The 19,020-nt window shown below is 41.0% G+C and overlaps 1 protein-coding gene across 13 annotated transcripts in view; it reads right to left on the reverse strand.

The window, feature by feature from the left end:
* MAP2 (microtubule associated protein 2) overlaps positions 1-19,020 on the reverse strand; it is a 342,751-nt gene that overhangs the window by 37,031 nt on the left and 286,700 nt on the right. For 6 of the 13 annotated variants that reach the window (XM_030580175.1, XM_030580178.1, XM_030580177.1 and 3 more), the window contains 5 exons: positions 17,592-17,837; positions 11,270-15,094; positions 10,820-11,026; positions 10,307-10,441; positions 5,899-5,960 (listed from right to left, as the gene is read on the reverse strand). In XM_030580175.1, coding sequence (XP_030436035.1) covers positions 5,899-5,960; positions 10,307-10,441; positions 10,820-11,026; positions 11,270-15,094; positions 17,592-17,837 — 4,475 coding nt within the window. Of the gene's footprint in view, positions 1-5,898; positions 5,961-10,306; positions 10,442-10,819; positions 11,027-11,269; positions 15,107-17,591; positions 17,838-19,020 lie in introns of all 13 variants that reach the window. The other 7 variants (XM_030580186.1, XM_030580182.1, XM_030580183.1 and 4 more) reach the window with 4 other exon arrangements.

Genomic DNA, 19,020 nt, shown 5'->3' on the forward strand with positions numbered 1-19,020 from the left:
GACCAACTTCTGCTGGTGAAAGAGACGAGTTTTTGAGCTTACACAGAGCTCTTCTTCAGGTCTGGGAAAGGTACTTGGAGTGTCACAGCTAAATATATGGTGGAAAAGATAAGGAGTTAACACATATTGCAGGAGACCATTCCAGGGCAGTTAACACCTCTACAGTCATAGGACAAAGGAGAGTTAGTGGTATAATTTATGTCATTTATGATACAGATGAATTTATCCTGAAGGATCTATAATAATCTCCTTTGTTTCTATACAGGTTGTGTCTCAAGCTCTGTTGCCTGGACCTCAAGTCTCCTGCCACTGGATCTGAGTAACTCTACAAGTAACTTCACTGAGGCTTTGTCTACACTAGCACTTTTGTTGGTAAAGCTTTTGTCGGTCAAGGGTGTGAGAAAAACACCCCTCCTGACCTACAAAACTTTCACCGACAAAAGTGCTGATGCAGATGGCACTATGTTGATAGGAGAGGCTCTCCTACTTAATGCCACTCGTTGGGGGTGGGTTAATTCCCGCCGGCAAAGAAAGGATACATGGCAGATCTTACAATGGTACAGTTGTGGCAGTACAGCTGTGCTGCTGTAAGGTTCAGTCTACACTATAGATCTATCTCAGTATAACTATGTCACTGAGGAGTGTGAAAAATCCCCCCCCCCCGAGGAATGCAATGATACCAGCCTAACCCCTGATGTAGACAGCACTAGGTCTAAGGGCAAGCCTCTCCTGTCGACACAGCTACTGCCTCTTGTCAGAGGCAGATTAACTATGCCAACGGGAGAAGCTCTCCTGTTGGTGTAGGAGCATCTTCACTTAAGTGCTACAGCGGTGCAGCTGTATGTGATGACAAACCCAGGTAATTTCACTGAGACTTACTTAGATTCAGCAGGGAGAGAATAAGATCCATGAAATGACCCTCTCTGAGCTACCTCTCTCTGACTTTGCTCCCTTACCTTAGCATCTGATTTTGAGTATGGAAAGCAGTCTCTTGGGCCCGCCGAGGAGGGCCGTACAAAGTAACTGTCTGTATCGAGAAAAGTAGCCCTTTTAGTAGTTAGTGAGCAAGCTGAGCTGGGTCTTGGAGGAAGCAATGACTTCACTCTAGACTTTGAGGCAGGAATCTTTGACAAAGAGGAAGTCTAGTCATGAGAAAACAAACAAAAGAAACACAACATGAAGCTGAGCAATGAGACGAAAGGAAAACACATGCAAAACGGATAAATGAAAAAATGGCAAGCTATGAATTACAATTACTTTTTCCAATCAGCACATGTAAAATTCTGAGACACACATGCAAGTAGGTATTGTGAAATGCAGCATTTGGCTCTGAGATAGAATTGACTCTACAGGTACATCCAGACAGCAGCTGAGAAATAATTCCCAGCTCAGGTACATATACACATGCCAGTTCTGTTCAAGCTAGTGCTTAAAAAATAGCAGCGTGCGCACAGTGGCTCAGGCTAGCTGCCTCACTATGCATCCCAGAGGTGGAGTGGGATTGTCCTCAGGTGGCTAGCCTGAGCTGCCGCCTGTGCCACCACATCCACGCTGCTATTTTCAGACACTAGCCACAGCAGAGCTAGTAACTGTATGTCTACCCAAGCTGGGAATCACGTCCCAGATGCTGTGTAGACAGACCCTCTGAAGGGCCTCAATACAGTCCTCCTTTTTTGCAGATGCCAGTTTGCCCCCTCTATTAAGTGCAGACGCAAAGGCTAGTTCGTAAGCATTTACTACAGGTGGGAATTTGCAGGACCAAAGATGGAGCCTGCTTTTTTAAAACCAAGTCCTGTATATGAAGTATCTCCCTCTCTGGGAATGTTCCACAGTAAAATGTTAGTAGGAGATTTAAAAAAACATTTAACGGTACTACTCAAAATGGGGAAATGACTTGATACTAACATCTCTTCTACCGTATTAACCCTTAAAATCCAGGGTAATATGCAATATTCTATACTCATTACACTCTATTAGAAAGATGGGCAGATTGTGAGTCCCTCACTGAACATTGGCAAGCAGTGTCACACCTAGTTCCACTGAAGTCACTAGGACTGCTTGGCTTAGTAATGCCTCACCAATTAAGGGGTTTGCAATCTGGCTCTATTTTTTTTCCCTTAAAGGGTATAAGGTAAAATGAAAAAGAATAATTGGAAGCTATTATTGTGGCAACGAAGGCCTGATTCTGTAACACTTTACTCACTCAGAGGTGAAATTACTCATGTGAGTAGTCCCAATGGGACTACATATGTGTAAGAACTACTCAGCACGAGCAAGAGCTGCAGAATTGGGCTCTTAACAATGCATAGTAGGACTGAAAAAATCAGCTTCACCAGTAGACACCATAAGAAATCAGGGCACTGTAAGTTATATCACTTATGAAACACTGGGCCTGAATCTCTTCTCCCTACTCTTGTTTTATACTGGTGTAGCTCCACCGACTATAGTGGAGTTATTCCTAATTTACACCAGTTTAAAAGAGATCAGAATCAGGCACATTAACACTGCTTAAAACTATTTTTAAATTGCAAAATGAAATAAAGGAATTCCTGTACTGCTTGGGAATGCTCAAAATTCTAATGCCTTCTCAAGGCAAAAGCTGCCATTTCAGTCCTGCTGCATTATCAGACTGGGCCTCTGCAGAAAGTATTAATTTGGCAGTCTCTGTTGTAGGAGACAAGCTCAGTTCAATTACTGGAGACACTCTAATACTGCGAGCGTATTTCTAAAAACGCCGCTTTTATGGACACACATTATTCATTGTTAAATATTTACTATTTTGCTATCTAAAGTACAGGGAGACATATAATTGATCAATGGCATGTCTGCTTTAAATAGAAAATAAATAATTTTCATAAAACTGTTCCATCATAGTAATGTTCACCTAGTTAGACATGCCTCCATTTCTGGGTGCCCAACTTGAGATACTTTGGGCCAGATTTACAAAGGGTATTTAGGTGACTCAAGATGCAGAAAGCCTGTGGGAGTTAGGCACCTAACTCACTTAGGCATTTTTGTAAAGCCACTAAACATCTACTCACATCTATAGGTAGCTAATGTTTTTGCAAATCTGGCCCCTGTGCCTGATTTTGAGAGGGCTGAAGACCAGCAGTTTGGGGCCTACAATCTAATCTGGTACTTTTATACCCTCTATCACTGTAGTATTTGAGCACCTTAATAAATTTATCCTCACAACACCCTTTGTAGGGAAGATATTACAGCTGGACAAGGAAGGCACAAAGAGGCAGATGCTGCCCCTCTTACTCATACTGAATAGTATCTCACTCCAAGTAGCTGCATTGTATAAAAGCACAGCTAATTTGGATCCTAAACACAGCCAGGATAGGGTATTGTAAAATATCTTCCTGTTTCTAAAAGGCTACGGCAGTTAAGGAGAAAGGATGGTCTTGTGAACCACTCTGGGACTCAGAAGGTCTACTCCTCGCTCTACTACAAACTTCCTTTGGCACAGTGGCGTGAGGTACTACTTAGCATGAAGAAGGGCGGCAAAATGTGACCCAAAGAGATTAACTGATTTGCACAGGAAATATGCGACGGTGCCCAACCCAGTGCTCTATCTGCAATATCTTCCGTCCTTGACTGTCCATGATGGGAAGATATTTTGCAAAATCCTGTCCTATCTGTGTTTGAGGGCCAAACTGATAGTTCTTTTGCTTTCAAACAAATGCCAATTTAGTGCCATATGCTACCTTCAGTCTCTTTCAGACCTCCTACTGCTGCAAGGGTAGGCTGCTTATGTGGGACTGAGCAGTACGTGGCCCTTAAAATAAGAATGAGCACTTGCAATGGTTAAGAGACTGCTCAAGATGAAACGCGGGAACATCATTTGATATCATAAGCCAGCTAGGGAGGGGGCAGGCAGTCACAATGCATACTTCCTGATATGAATTAGCCAATGTTCTTAACACACAGCTGGGATGGGGACATGATCCTCCCCAGCAGGGTAGAACTGCTTAGCTTTTCTTGAGCATTGTTCAGAAGTATAACATGTACATTGCAGTCAGGTATTAAGGCTCTGCAAATGGATGGCGAGCTTACTCAGCTGCAATGCTACCTGACACGACAGCTGGAAAGGAGCTGGGGAACTGTTATGAGAAGGCCACTTTGGGAGGGTTGCGCAACACAATACACGGTGAAGCAGGAGGGAATGCAACAGTAATAGGGGACAAGTACTTGGAAGGTCAGGATGTGGACTGCCCCAGGGAATTATGAGAAAAGGCAGAAGGTGGAGGGGTGGTTCTGGAAGAGAATGGACGGTGGACTGAGAAGAAAGACAACAGTGGAAGCAAGAAGAGGATAGATTTCAGCTCTTTGCCCTAAAACAACTGACAGGAAGAATAAAGAAGATACAAAGACAGGAGACGGACCCAGAGGAAGAATGCACGCTGCTTGTTTGTGCCAGTAGTTTTCCAAGGGCATCGAAGACTTTGGCAACAAGCAGATACTGACTTCTGCTAAGGTGACTATAGACATTTACCTCAGAGGAAAGTGAACCTCACAGTTGACCCAAACAGGAAGTCAGTATATGCACTGTCACCTACGTTTCTCGAAGTTTTATTGAGAAATATCTACAGATCTCTCAGATGTGGCTCGAGATGGGCCAAAATTGTAGCACTGGATCAAATACTCATTTGGAGAGAGTTCAGATCTGGATTTGGATCTAAACTAGCACATTACTCATGATGGTCACAAATTACATAAGCTGTTGCCATCATCTTCAACATTATTGATTACAGTATCACCTAATATTATGGGATAAGCACTGACAGTGTGGTTAGCACGTTGAATGGTCCCTGCCCCAAAGGAGCTTATAATCTATTTAGACAAACAAAACAAATCAGGCACAAAACACACTGGGAGATCCAGGGGTACGGTTCAATCTTGGAGGACTTTGTTGTGGTCGTTGTTCAATAAGGGGTAAGTCCCCAGAGTGCTACAGTTGTGAGCTAGCATGTGTGGACTTCTTGGAAAAACAGTTACACAGTGGGGATTTGAAAGAAAATAAGTCGGGCACCTGGAGTGCTGGGGTGGGAAGGGTACATGGGCAACATGTGAGAAGGGAGGGAGAGTGAGAATGACTAAAGGGGAGGTGAGGCAATACTCACGGACGGGCTGGAGGGAGTCAGAGGTGTGGCGTGGATGACAGCAGAGATGTAAGTGGTGGTGTAGGCTGTGCTGAGCCTTGAAGGTGAGGACGGGAAGTTTGACAATTTTGTTTAAACCTAACATTCTAAGGTGGAGAGTGGTCCAGGACATGACCTCAGCTAAGCCAATCAGGAGGCATATTTGCATATGAGATGTCATTGGTTAACATTTTCCAGAAATCTGTGACCTCTGAGGAGAAAAGCAATAGAAATGTAATGACTCATCACAAGACTCTTTTCAGCCAATCATGAGGCAGAATTTTCTTCTTGTATGTAACAATCCAGCAAGATGACAACAACAGCCAGAAAATCAGATCAGGTAAACCAGTGCAGCTCCAGTGCACTCCAATGGAGCTATGCTGATTTATACCAGCTGAGGGCCTGGCCCTGGATGCTTCACAATATTAAACTTTATTGTAACTCAGTGGCTGTGTGTCAACGGTGGATTGAGGGACTGTCTTTTGTTGTGTGTTTGTACAGCATCTAGCATAATGAGGTCCTTGTCCGTGACCCCAGATGATACAATAATACAAACAATACATAATAATAATTAAAAAAATTATCAAAAACTGTATAATTATCTATAGGGGAGAATGGCTGTAATTAAAAAAAAATACGACAAATGAATTCTAAAGGGAAGGCACATTTATTTACTGAAATTAAAAGAAAACCATCCGAGACAGGACAAAAAGGAGTTTTTAGAAAGATGAATGACGAGGATTATTTTACTCACTGAAAGTTTTTCCTTTGCTTGTTTAAATACACCTGGAGCCTGGTTTGTTTCACCACCTGCAGCTGTTAGACCCAAAAAAACAAAAAACAAAAAAAAACCCTTGATGGTTAAAAATAATCATTTTGAATTACTGGACAAGTTTAGTATAATCAATTGTCTTGTAAGCACCATGCAAAGCAATGATCTGGTGAATTATTATATGCAGTATACGCAGTTGCCTTAAGAAATAAAAGAATACGTTAGCATATTTGTGATAGTTCCAGTTAATGTATTAATTCTAGCCAGCAAATCAGAATTATGTCCTCCTCTTCCTAGTGATCTAAGATTGAGAGCCAAGATTTTTGAGGAGTGACTTGTGATTTTGGGAACTCAAAATGAGACACCTTAAAGGGGTCTAATTTTCAGAAAATACTGAACAATAGCCCTCTGAATATCAGGCTCTTTTAAGGAATCTCAAGCAATCTCACTAGCTACCTTTCAAACTCTTGGCCAAGAACCCTAAACGAAAAGAAACTGATTCACTGCTGTGTATTCACTCCAATATATACTGCTATAACTCCATGGATGTCAATACAGTCACACTGGTATAAAAGCAGAGTAATGCAGAGGTCAATCAGACCCTGAGACTTTAGTTTAGTATCTTATTATTGAAGCACTGGCACCTATCTTCTTTCAGTGTTATCCTGTGGTTCTTGTCTGATGAAACATGATTTGAGTTACATTTGAGGTGAGGATGATATCGTTTGACTTGGACTCCATCTTAGGGGAAAGCCTAGAAGTTGAGGCACTTTTCAGCAACTTGAGTACCAAGTGTTCACCATGCTGTTATTCAGGAAGCTATGTGTTATGTGAACTCTAACTACTAGTGAAATCCTTTGCAATAGCACAGTACTGGACTCTGAGTGGGCATAGGAGGAAGGTTGGGTGGTCACAGCCGAGGTCTCTTAGCTATAATCCCGATTTTGTTCCACCTGTGAAACCAATCCCAAAACTTTGTCCAGGGTAGCAAAGATGGGTTTCCCCTTGGCCATGGCAGTTGTCCCACCACATCCTCTTGCCTGGAATAGTTGGGTAGGATGAAATCCTGGTATTCTGCAACCAATCTCCATTGTGAAAAAGGTTGCCTTTCCCAATCAATAATTTTGCCCTCTTAAATAATGTTCTTGTCTTGTTTTTTTTCTTTGATTTTAAATTGAGGGAGTGGGGGGGGGGAGAGAGAGAGAGGGGGTGGGGGGGGGGGAAAGAGAACTGACAGTTTAGTTCTGCATTTATAGCTGAACATGCTCAATAAAACCCTCCTGCATTACCTTTTCCCATATCTGTTACTGCTGTTTTTTGGTTTTTAAATGTTTCTCCTTTTTCCTTTGGTATTTAACTCCAACTGCCTGCAGCTATGAAGTAAAGAGCACAGTTTTGTGCTTCTGTAACTGACTTACCTGAAAGCATAACAACTCCTCCATCTGAGCAAAATACCTGGATCATGACGTCACACTGTCCTTTCGTGCTCTGCTCCAGTTTAATCACACAATAAACATATTTAAGACAAGCCTAATGCATGTTTGCCCCAGTTCAAAGGCTAAGCAACTGTGCTGGCCAACCTATGACATCCATGATGTGATGTCACAAAGGCAGCAGCGTCGTCTAACTTCAGCCAATCAAACAACACGATGAAAATTAGGATAAAGTTTAGATGATCAAATAAAACTGTCTTTTCCTTCTGCCTTCTTTCTCTTTTCATGTTCCAAGGAAGGAGCATCTTTTAATAACCATAATTAGTGAGAATCCCCTCTTGAGGAGACTGTGGTTGCCATTAAAATAGTCAGCTTCTGCCCATAGTTACTACACAGTGACATGAGTTATTTTCTGTCCCTTGAGATTATAGGGAAATACTGTGATATCTCATTTACTGTCTCACTGAATGGTAAATGTGGACAAAATTTTGACTTTTTAATGGAGATGCCTGTGTCCCCCACGGTTGCTCTTTGGACAAGTTTCATTTTTAAAGTACAGAAAAGGCTAACATGGACTTTTTTGCTGCTTGGAATGTGCTCAGTTATACAGAATACACTCTGGGGGCATTTGTGGCTAGGTATCCAATTCGGCTCTCACTGAAACCAAAAAGAAAGCTCACATTGATTTCAACGGGAGTGGACACTGCCTCAAACAAATGGTTTTACATTCATCAAAAAGGAAGAATGGAAAACAGGCTTCTTGGATTACACCAGTCAGCTAGGAAAATATACCTTCCCCTCCAGCTCTCAGATCCTGAAGATGCCTGGGGACAGGTCCAGTCCCTGTGTTGGTTATGTCCACCTGAGGGGTGGGCATATTTAATCCTGGATGCCTACACCCCAGCGTGCAATTCTATGAAATATCCTTCTATGCCTCCTAACCCTCCGTGGCAGCAATCACTGGAGTGACTGCGCTGATACAGAAAAGGGGAGGAAGAAGAAAATCAGGCTTTCTGTGTGCTACCTTGTGACTTTTCAGCTGTCTTGAGGATACGCCAATGTTAGTTGTGGGGACTTTCTGTTCATTCAGTGATTTGGTTCATGTTAGTCTGCTTTACAGATGAGCCCAAACCTCAAAGTTCAGTTCCAGACCAAAATTATCCCAAATTTCAGATCCAGGATTTTGGTTCCACACATTATAAAGGCCACGAAATTTAATCTGATTCAGAACTCTCTCAAAGTTGGCTGATGTTTTGGATGAGGGGTTTTTATTTGATCTCAACTCTTACTGCTTGAATAAATTTGGAGTTTGTCCTTAAATTATATTTTACACTTTGGCAACCTTTTGGGTTTGTTTTTAATTTGAGTGAATTCCTTTATACATTACAATGAGGGACAGATAGCACTACCTAGAGCCAGGATGAGTGTGTCTAAGTGATGGGCAGGCTTCCCTACGTTTTTCTACTGGCACACCTCAATTCTGACTAGAAGGCTATAGGAAGCAAAAAAATGTAGAGGTTTAGTGGTAGCCCATGGGAGGAAACAATAGCAGTATACATAAGAAAGAGGTGTGGATATTAGCAAGACTGTAAATCTGTAAAGCCAATAATTTAACCCATGAAGAAACATCTCATTGTTTTAGCCTTAAGCCTCTCACAGTTGCAATCAGATCATGCCAAATAGTTTAAAAATTCCTTTATGACCAATGCAGGATATGAAACCTAGTCTGCAAAGGTGAAGGACTAAAGCATTAAACCAACTTGTGACACCTAGTCCCTAATCCCACAACATACTTTGGGTTCTTTGAAGAATCTTTGAATTATGGTCTTCTGGTCTCATTAAGCTGTGCTTTGTGAAAGAGCACAGGAGGTAGGGGGCAGAAGCGGGTTTAAGACACCTTTTCTCTCCCAGTTGTCGTCTGGAGCTATCTGGAGCACAATGGAGACTACTCTAATTTATATCTTGCTAACCAACGTAATAAACATAGTTTTTAACTTCTGAGCCAAGAAACATAAAAACATTGCCATTTTAGAATATTATATATACCCTGAATGTAAACTAGTAGGGCACGGTTCTCTTCTCATTTACTCCGGTGTAAATAAGGAGCAACTGCATTGCAGTACATGGAGGTGTCAAACTGTGTTACAGGAAAATCATGTCCCATCTCTTAAAAAAAAAAAATTAACAGACAAGTCCAATACTTCTCTTTCCACCCTGATCTGACAGTGCCATCAAGAATAATATTGAGACTGGAGTGAAGATGTTCTAATTCTGGTCTTCTGAATAATGATATATCTATTTAGATACTGTGAGAACCACTGGTTGCCTCTCTCTCATCTTCCCCTACCAAATACTAAGATTTTGAAAACCATTTTTGCTTGAAATGCATTCATCATTTGACCCCAGATTTCTTCTCTCTCAGCGTCGTACTCTGCATTCCAGATTCTCCCTGTGGGTTTTGGTTTGAAGTCATAAACATCAGTAACAGATTTGGAAGTGCCAATGCAGACATGTATAAATGAACAATATACAAGTCTTCTTATTATGCATGAGAGAAAAAAGCAAAATAATGGATATGTATACCATGGTTTAAGCTGTCAACACTTTCCCACCATATAAATTCATCACAAAATAAACAAAATACAAATAATGAAAATAGAGCTTCCTACAACACCACATTCAAGCACAATGCCAAGATACAATCACGGCACTTGGAAGGCCGAGCAATGACAAGCATACATGATCATGGCCTCTGTCAAACAAATAGAGAAATAAAGAAATACTGAAAAAGAAGAATGATACAAAACACCAAAAAGCAGTAATATTCATGAAGGTTGATATTCTCGGAGGAAAAATAAAAATAAAAAAATAGAGAAGCTGCTATAGCAATGAGATTTAAAAAAAAAAAGTGTCTATGTTTGCCAGCCACATTGCATAATTGAACACAGCACAGTCACCTGTCTGCTTCCGTTTAACACAGGAGAGATGAGTTGGTCTAGTATATTTGATAGCAGGTTTTAAAATGATTTTCCTGGAGGGAGAGTGGGCCTGAACTTCAGATTTTTTAGCAAGTTCAGCTTTCTTATACACTGCTATGGACAAGAAAACACAAAAGCACACAATCAGGAAAAACACTCAAACAGTTTTACATGATAACAAATCAACCATTGGCCAAACACTGCTCTGTTATTCCAGTTTGATGCTTTAGGTTGTACTGGACTGAACTGAGGAATTAATTAGTTTGCTGAGGCGAAGGAGTAGTGCATTAACCCCAGATGTGTTGCCTTGTCCGCCATATGGGCATAAAGCTGGAGTAACAGAGGGGTGAGCCTAGCACCTTGTTTTGATGTAATTGTACAATGTCTGATTAAATAGTATTAGTATTATCACAACATTCAACTTCTACAACAGAGTAACCTGGCAGTACTGTACAACAGCAAAAATATGGTAATAGTGAGTGTTAAATGAACCTTTTTTCCTTCTCACTTCATCTCTGGAGAGTGTGCTAGGTTCCTTTTTAGCTATTTTTCTTTCAGGAGTAGAAATCCTGCCTCTCCCAGTTTTAAAAGGTTTCTCTTTTTTATGCTTATCGAGAGATGATCTTCGCAATTCTCTCTCTGTTTTCTCCTCTTTAGGAACAGTCTCTAACTGCTCTGTCATGATGCTCCTATCATCATCTGTAGGGTCAGAGCAAATTATAACAACAAACAGAAAATTAGCAACAAATGTTAACAACGCTTTGGTGGAGGGGAAAGAAATTTGAAAATACAGCAGATTATTTAAAATAAATGGCAGATTATTTTATAACATTTCTGAAATGTGCTGAAATTATTATTACTATTATATTATTATTATGCTTTTTAATCATTATGGTTTGTTGGGAAGCAAAAATATTTTTTTAAAAAAAGGATAATGCACACCTTGAGTATCCGCCCACAGGCTGTCTGTGTCCATGACAGAGTCATCGATAGTTGTTTCATCTTTGAAATCATCATATATCTCTGTCTTGTAATCGGTTAGCAGGATCTCTTCCTTCTCGGGTGAAGCGGGAGCTTCTAGCGAGCCCTCTTTGGGCTCTGCCTGGATGTCAGCGGGTTCCTCCATCTCCATCTCCACTTCCTCTTCAGGCAGGAAGTCCCTTCTTTCCATTTCTTCCTGCTGTGCAGCAGCAAAGCGCACGCTGTGAGAGGCAGATTCACTCTCTTCCACAGTCATCTGCACCACCGTGATAAAGTCGTCCTCAATTGTCACAACAGACTCAATAACTCCTTTCAGTTCCGGCATTTCCTCTGGGCCAGCCTCAGTCAGTGCCTCTTCTCCAGCAGGAGCCTCCAACTCTATTTCTTGGTGCACGTCTGACATGAGTTGATGCTTATCATCATCTTCTTCTTCTTTATGCTCTTTGCCTTCTACAGACTCAGGAGTTAAATCAGACAGTAGCTGCTCCGTGGTTTCTGCAGGTCTCACAGCTATGTCTGGAGTTGTCTCTTTGATTTCTTCTTTAGGCTGTGGTATGCTCTCCATTTGGATGTCGGCAGTCTCTTCTTGTACAGAATCAGCTTTTGAAATGGCAAGCTTGATGGAAGGTTCTTCCACTGGCAATTTTGATGTAATCTCTTCTTCTGATACAGGTGGTTTCTGAGGTTTTATTTTGCCGTCATCAGGTTTCAAAGATTCTCCATTTAAGTCTTCTTGGATTTGATCATGTTCTCCGCTAGACTCGTAAGATTCTTCTTTATCTACTGCTTCCTGATGCACCAGATCAGGCTTAGGCACTTTCTCTTTAATTTCAGACTCAGATAGTTTGGTGCTGTCCTTCATTTGACTAGGCTCAGTTCTTGAAAGAACATCTGCCTCCTTTGGTTCTTTGGGCAAAGAGGCCAGGTCCTTTTGCTGCTGCTGAGCTTCTTGGGCTTCAGGCTCTGCTTTTTTTACAGAATCTGTGTCCTGCTTTGAACCAGCTGCAGCAAACTCATTGATCTCAGTATGTAGCTGAGTCTGGTATTCTTGGTCAGCTTTCCTGGCAGCAACATCCATATCGTGTTTTATAGCATCGTAGTCTGGCCTGTGTGGTGTTTCTATCTCAGCTACCTTTGGTATAATGTTAAGAGACTTTTCCTCCTTCTGAGTCAGTAAAGAAACAAGATCTTTTTCTTTTGTTACCTCTTTTTCTAATGCTTTGTCATTTGCAATATCACTCTCTGGCCCGGCTATATGAAGTTTATCAACTGTACCTTCTTCTTTCATTTCTAAAATTGCATCAGGCCTTTTTTTCTCATGTTTTGTATCTTCAAGGGAATGGATTTCTTTGGAATCAACTTGTTCCTCACTTTTTTCTAGCACGGTAGCTAGCTTATCAGAGCCTTTTTTCTCCTGCTCAATCTCCCTTCCCAGAACTGTTGTGTCACTGGAGATGTTTGGACTCAAGTCTTTTTCACTGCTGAATTCTTCTTTAGACTTTTCAGCTGCTGCCAACTTCATTTCTATCAAAGAGAGGTCAGCTGCCAGTCCTCTTCTCATTTTTTCATCCCTGCCTTCATAAAAGGGGCAGATTTCACCTGTTAAGCTCTCGCTGTCCTGGACTGGAGAAGGTAGTGGGACTGTGTACTTATTGAAAACACAGTAGCCTAAGTCTTCTAGCTGACTTTCAGCTTTTAGAGTTATGTGGTTTTCATCAGTCACAGGAGGCAGGGACGCACCACTGTCTTCTACAGCAGCATCGGAAGGAACCGATTTTCTTCGTGACACCTCTGTATCAGCACTCACAGAAGCTAATCTAGACCTTGTGCCTGCTAGGTCTAACATTTCAGGCAAATCAGGGGCCATTACAGCCCCATTTTTGTAATAATCCTTAGCCAGGAAGGGCGACTCACACAAGGATTCAACCTGAATATTTTCTTCTTCCATTGCTTTTTCCTCCTCAACGTTTTCATCTTCCTCTGTGCTATCTATAGGGAAACAGGGGGCTCTCTCTAATGCTGGCGTGGTTGCTGGCAAGTAATCGTCACCTTCATCCATGCTCCCACTAGTGTTTGTTAGAATATCTGAAGCGAGGGGAGAGAGATCCTGAGCACGGCCAAAGCTGAATCCTAGTGCTATAGAATCTAGACAGGACATTGGCAGGTTAATTGACATACTCCGCTGTTCTATTGCAGATCTTCCCCCAAGTCCTAAGCTCCTGCTTAGAGTCAAATCATCTTTATTTTTACTATGGATCTGTCTCTTATCCCCATACACTTTGGGATCAATAGTGAACATCCTTTCCTGTGGAGAGCTAGGTTCCTCAGACTTATCTGAGGGAAAACTCTGAGCAAGAGTACTATATCCTATTTCATGAGCAGGGACAGTGGATGGTTGATCTGTTTCTAGCTGTAATTTCTTGTCTTCCTTTTTAGATAGTAGAGGATCTGCATGATAAAGTTCATATGCACTTTCCTTAGTGTCACTTAGTTCATAGTAATCACTGCCTTGCTGCTGTGTGTCACTTTTCGTTGCTTCCTCTTTCAAAGCAGACGTTTCAAAATACTTTGACATTCCTGATCTATCCTCCTCTACCTGTATTTCATGACTGGCTGAATCTGAGATATGGAATCTATCCTCCTTAGCATCCTTTTCAATAGTTCTGTCTAGATGAAGTTCATGAGTTGGGCCCTTTTCACTTGTTAACCTTGGTGCATCAGGAGCTTTTTCTGTTGGTTTAGATAAGTGATCTGTATCTATAGGTTCTTTTGCTTTTTCAGGAACTGATTCATGGCTTAACTTGCCAGTGTGGGTCTCTGTGCTCTGCTGCTCTTCCTTTTTGGCATCTACTACTGTTGAGACTCCAGTTCGATCAGTCTCTTCTTCTGCTTTGAGACCATCAGATGATTTTTTAGCTTCACTAACTGCTTTGTCTGGAAGAACTATTTTATCTTCCTGCTCTGCATAAAGTTTAGTATCATCTAATACTTTGGAGGGCTGCCAATCCAGGAAGCCATATCTTTCCTCCTCATCACTCTCGTCCCTTGTCATGTCCTTTTCTTCCCCCCAGGTAGAAACTTTCTGGATGAGTCTTTCTTCTGTAGTTGGTTTGGGGGCATCTGCAGCCATTGATGAGACTTGTCCTGCCTCTGGCTTTTCTGTTTGGTCTTTGTGGATCTTTTCATCTTTCAAAAGATCTTTGGCAATCTCTTTGTCAGAGAACTCTTGTTTTGTTTTGCAACTGTCTTCAAGTTGTGATTTCTGTGAGACAGTCATTGGAGTTTCTGAAAGAGGTTCACTTCTGGCAGCACTAGACAGGTCAATTCTAGATTCTGAAGGCAAAAGAGCAAGATTACTCTTCTGGGTTTCTGTAAAGTCATCTTTATATTTCAGGGGTATAGCCTGGTTAGATGGTATCTGGGTATCTGTACTTCTTTCATCTGTTTTACTCTTCTTCAGCAGGTCAGCTGACAAGTCCATGTGTTCTTGAGATACAAGAGGCTCTGCAGTTGAATCAGCAACTGGGTCTGCAAAACTTACTTCCCCTTTCTTTTGCAGATCTGCATTCAAAGTCTGTCCCGACACAGTTGGATGCATTTTCTCTTCTTTGCCCCATGACTCCTTTTTATCTAGAGTCTCAGTTTTTGCTGGCTGTGGAACTAAGGCATCATGTTTAGATTGCTCATCAGTCTTACTGTCTTTCTCTGACTCACGTTCCTTTGTGTCTAATGGCTCAGCTGTGAAAGGGCCTGTGCCCTCCTGGTCACGGATTTCCATCTTCGAGGCTGTAAGTAAATCTGAAGTAGTTTGGTTGGGTTTTATGACAAATTATTTAAAGTACTTATAGACAGTCATTTAGCTTACAACAATATCTTGGAATATCTTAATGGAAGGGAGAGGGGAAAATATGCAACCATGCAGCAAGGCTAGTCAGTTAGAAATTTGTTTTAAAGTGTTGCACTCTCCTCTCATCTTGATGCACAAACCTTTACAAGTGCATTAATGATAATATGAGTTACACATGTAAATCTGTCTCCACTGAAATGAGAAATATACTCTTTTGTTTCATGTGATTTCTTCATACTCATTACTTGTAACAGTAAAATCATAAATATCCCTCAATTAATATTTGAATGCTTTGCTAGACTCTGAAGTCAATACAAATTTTGCTTTGATAAATGTCTGCAAAATTTGGCCAAGTAACAGTATTCTTGTATATGTGCTTGAAATACACAGTGTATGCAGTTACATAATGCTACATCTCTTTTTAAATCACAAGCTTTTGTGTGTGTAGCTTAATCAAAGGAAATATTAAAATACACAGTACATGGGCTAAGTGTAGACTGAGGGAGCTCATTGACTAATATTACTGATCTTTTACATTTGCTTTTTAGCAAAAAAGAAGAAAGCAGGTTATTTTCATGAAACTGACCTCACACAACATGCACGGGATATGGACCTGTTTGTATTTCCAAAGTTGAGAGGCCTAGCTTTCAGAAATGTAGAGCACTAACAGCTCCAAATGAAGTCAGTGGAAACCATGGGTGTTCAGCATCACTTAATAATGAGGCTCTGGATTATTTTAAAATTAATCAAAATGTTACTCTGACACCTGTTATTGCTATATTCTTAGCATAGTTAATATTCTTTGGTAACATTTTAATATATAATTTATAGATGATTTATTAGTAGTTAATAGACTGATCTTCCCCTTGTGCATTATAAGACAAGAATAATGAAATCTATGCCAGAATGTGTTATAACATTGTTTAGTCAGTTTTTCTTTAAAAAAATAAATTATGCATGTTTCCAAAACATGCTGCAACAAATCTCAGGCAAACAAATTTGGATCTCCGTATTCACAGAAGTTCTCCAGTTGAAGCCAATTAAACCGTTTGTGTGAGTATGGCACACAGGTCTGGGATCATTATCATCTTTAGAGCAATTTGAATTAATCTGTTCATCATTATTTAAAATATTTAAATAGGCTATCTTCAGCTTAAAATATTAACCACCCTTCTAAACATTGTAAGTAGTAAATAAAAACATCGACAACTGTTATACTTCTTCCTCATCTCTATTTTTAAAGTTTTTGTGGTGTTTTGGTGATGGTGGTGATTAGTTGCAACTTATATAATATGCAAAAGCAATACCCATTAGCTTAATTCACTGTGGCATCACTGAGACAAATTAGTTACATGCTATCTTTCTTCACCTATAGTACTGTACCTCTGCTGGTAATGCTGATGCACATACCACATGATATTAGCAGACACAATACCAAAGGAATTTCATCTTGCTCAGCTGGGCCAAATAAAATGACTAGGACAGGCTTTTTTGTAAACACAAGCCTCCAACACCCAAACTCTCTTAATTAGGAAGAGTATGGCTCATCATTACCTCTATGTTTCCCTCTGAAACAACTGATGAGAAATACTGTCAAAAGGACAAACCCTGAAGACTTACTTAATTTTTACTCAAGCAAAACTACTCATTTCAATTTGATCAAAACTATAAAAACTATTGATAGTTTTTCCTAAGTGAGCACCTTAGGATTTTACCCTAAGTGCCCAATTCCACACTTCATTATGAAGGCAAAAATCCCATTGGGATCGATGGGAATTGTGCCTGAGCAGGGACTTCAGGTTGGGCCATAAACTTGTAATAAGCTAAAATAAATGAAAATTCAAAGTTTTGGCAATGGTCAAGGAGGGAAGGGAAGGCGGGGAGCTGATTGCAATGAATGGTGAGGATATGACATAAGAAGCAATAGCCTTACAGAAACAAAACCAGAATGCACTGAAGCATAAACAAATAATAACACTGCACATAGCAAGCAAAAATATTTCTATAGTTTAAGCCTCTTTATGTCATAGTCTAAGTCAATAAATCTCCTTTTTTTTAAAAAAAGAAAAGCAGATGAATCTCTGCACCAAAAAGAAAAAAAGTATATATATAGATTAGCAATGTGACTGGCAAACACATCTGAGATGGGGGGGAAAAAAAGGCTGATGTGGCAGTATCAGCTTAGCTGCAAAGCACATTGTATCACAGCAAAGTAAAAAAAATCAGGAATCAGCTGCAGTGGTGGGAAATCATTTGTTATACAGCATCTATGCAAATTGGGTTACCCGATACATACTCGTCAAGCATAATAACAAGAACAATAATAATAATAAATGAGAGGAGGAGGAGGAAATGGAGCAGCCTTGGAAAGCACTGGAGAAAGCAGGAGAAGAACTCCATTTGCAGCAAACACATGCAATCCTAAGGAGCACACACCTTCCTCAGCCAAGGAAGGTATATTTGCTTTCAGGGGCACCTCCTCAACAACTGTTATGCTTTTCCTGCTGGGTGCCACACTTAGCACACTGTCTGCATGATACACTTTGGCCTCCGAACCAGAATCCAGCTGGCCCTCTGCCCGCTCTGAAGGCTCAGCAGAACCACTGTCTTTCCCCAGCTCCTTTCCAGGAAGAGCTGATGGTTTCGCTTCCTCGGCATTTGGACTTTCTACTGTTTCTTCTTCTTGGGGGATGGAAAAGGAGGTGACATCAGCAGACAACACAAAGTACAAAGTTCAGTAGGATTGTTCTTACAGTAACACTTTCAGCTCTATAGGTGGGCTAGATTGCCACCTCAAGGCTGTGTCAGCTTCCATCCCATTTAGTGTGTGTGTGTGGGGGGGGGGGGTGCGAGTGAGTTTGCCTTAGAACGAAAAAGGATGTATTATTTTCTGGTTGCCAAATTGCGCTTTGCATGGCAACATTTAACAGCATTGTTTTCCTCCTTGAGAAGCATGTTTAGGTTGTACAATGAGAGCTGAAAGTGTTTTACAGACCTGCCCTTGCAACGTGGAGAGGACTGTAGATCAAACATCCCGAATACTCATTGGAAATGGAGATGGTGCTCGGTGGTAGATGGCTGTGAAAAGTCTGATGTATCCATGTAGTCACAAAGTGCATTGAAATTTTTTATAAATGTGCTGTTTTCTCCAGTGCAGAAAGTAACTCCTCTCCCTAACCTTGAGGAAATTGAGCACTAACTGCTTAGTGAGTTAACCTATTACAAGGCACCTAGTTTGGCGTGGTGCTAATATAATTATATTAATTTTAAGCATATTTTTGGTTCTTCTCTTGCCATAGCAGAAGAACATTGAAGAGTGATTAATGAACTGTTCATTATGGGCCGGACTCTGGCACTCATACTCAGGTTGAATAGCGCCTTACCTCATGAGTAAGGATACGATTTTGTCATGGAAGTCCCAGATTCCATGACTTTAACAAATCACTGTAAATTCTGCCTTCAGCTTCATCCCCTCGCTCAGGCAGTCAGCCCCCCGCAGCTGTGGGGCAACGGTTGTCAGCCTCGGCTGTTGGGGCCCAGGCCTTCTGTGATTCATTGCTTATTGCTCACATCTTGCCCATGAATTTTAATGAAAATCCCTGTGCCATAATCTTGACTTTACCCAGGAACATTCCCAATGATAACAACTGGGATTATTCAGACCTCAGCTCAGATGCTTAGTAGTCCCACTCAAGTCAACAGGAGTACATGTGTGCCTCAAAGTTAGGCCCATGCTTAAGCCCCTCACTGAGTCAGGTTGGAGTTAGGTGTTAGTGAACCTGAATAACAGTGGTTGTATCTGGCTCTGTTTTATTGATGCTAAACCTCTCTGTAAAGAAGTGATTTTTCTCCTGAGGCTAGTTTG

Source organism: Gopherus evgoodei, chromosome 11 (assembly GCF_007399415.2).
Source record: "Gopherus evgoodei ecotype Sinaloan lineage chromosome 11, rGopEvg1_v1.p, whole genome shotgun sequence".
Lineage (NCBI taxonomy): Eukaryota > Metazoa > Chordata > Testudines > Testudinidae > Gopherus > Gopherus evgoodei.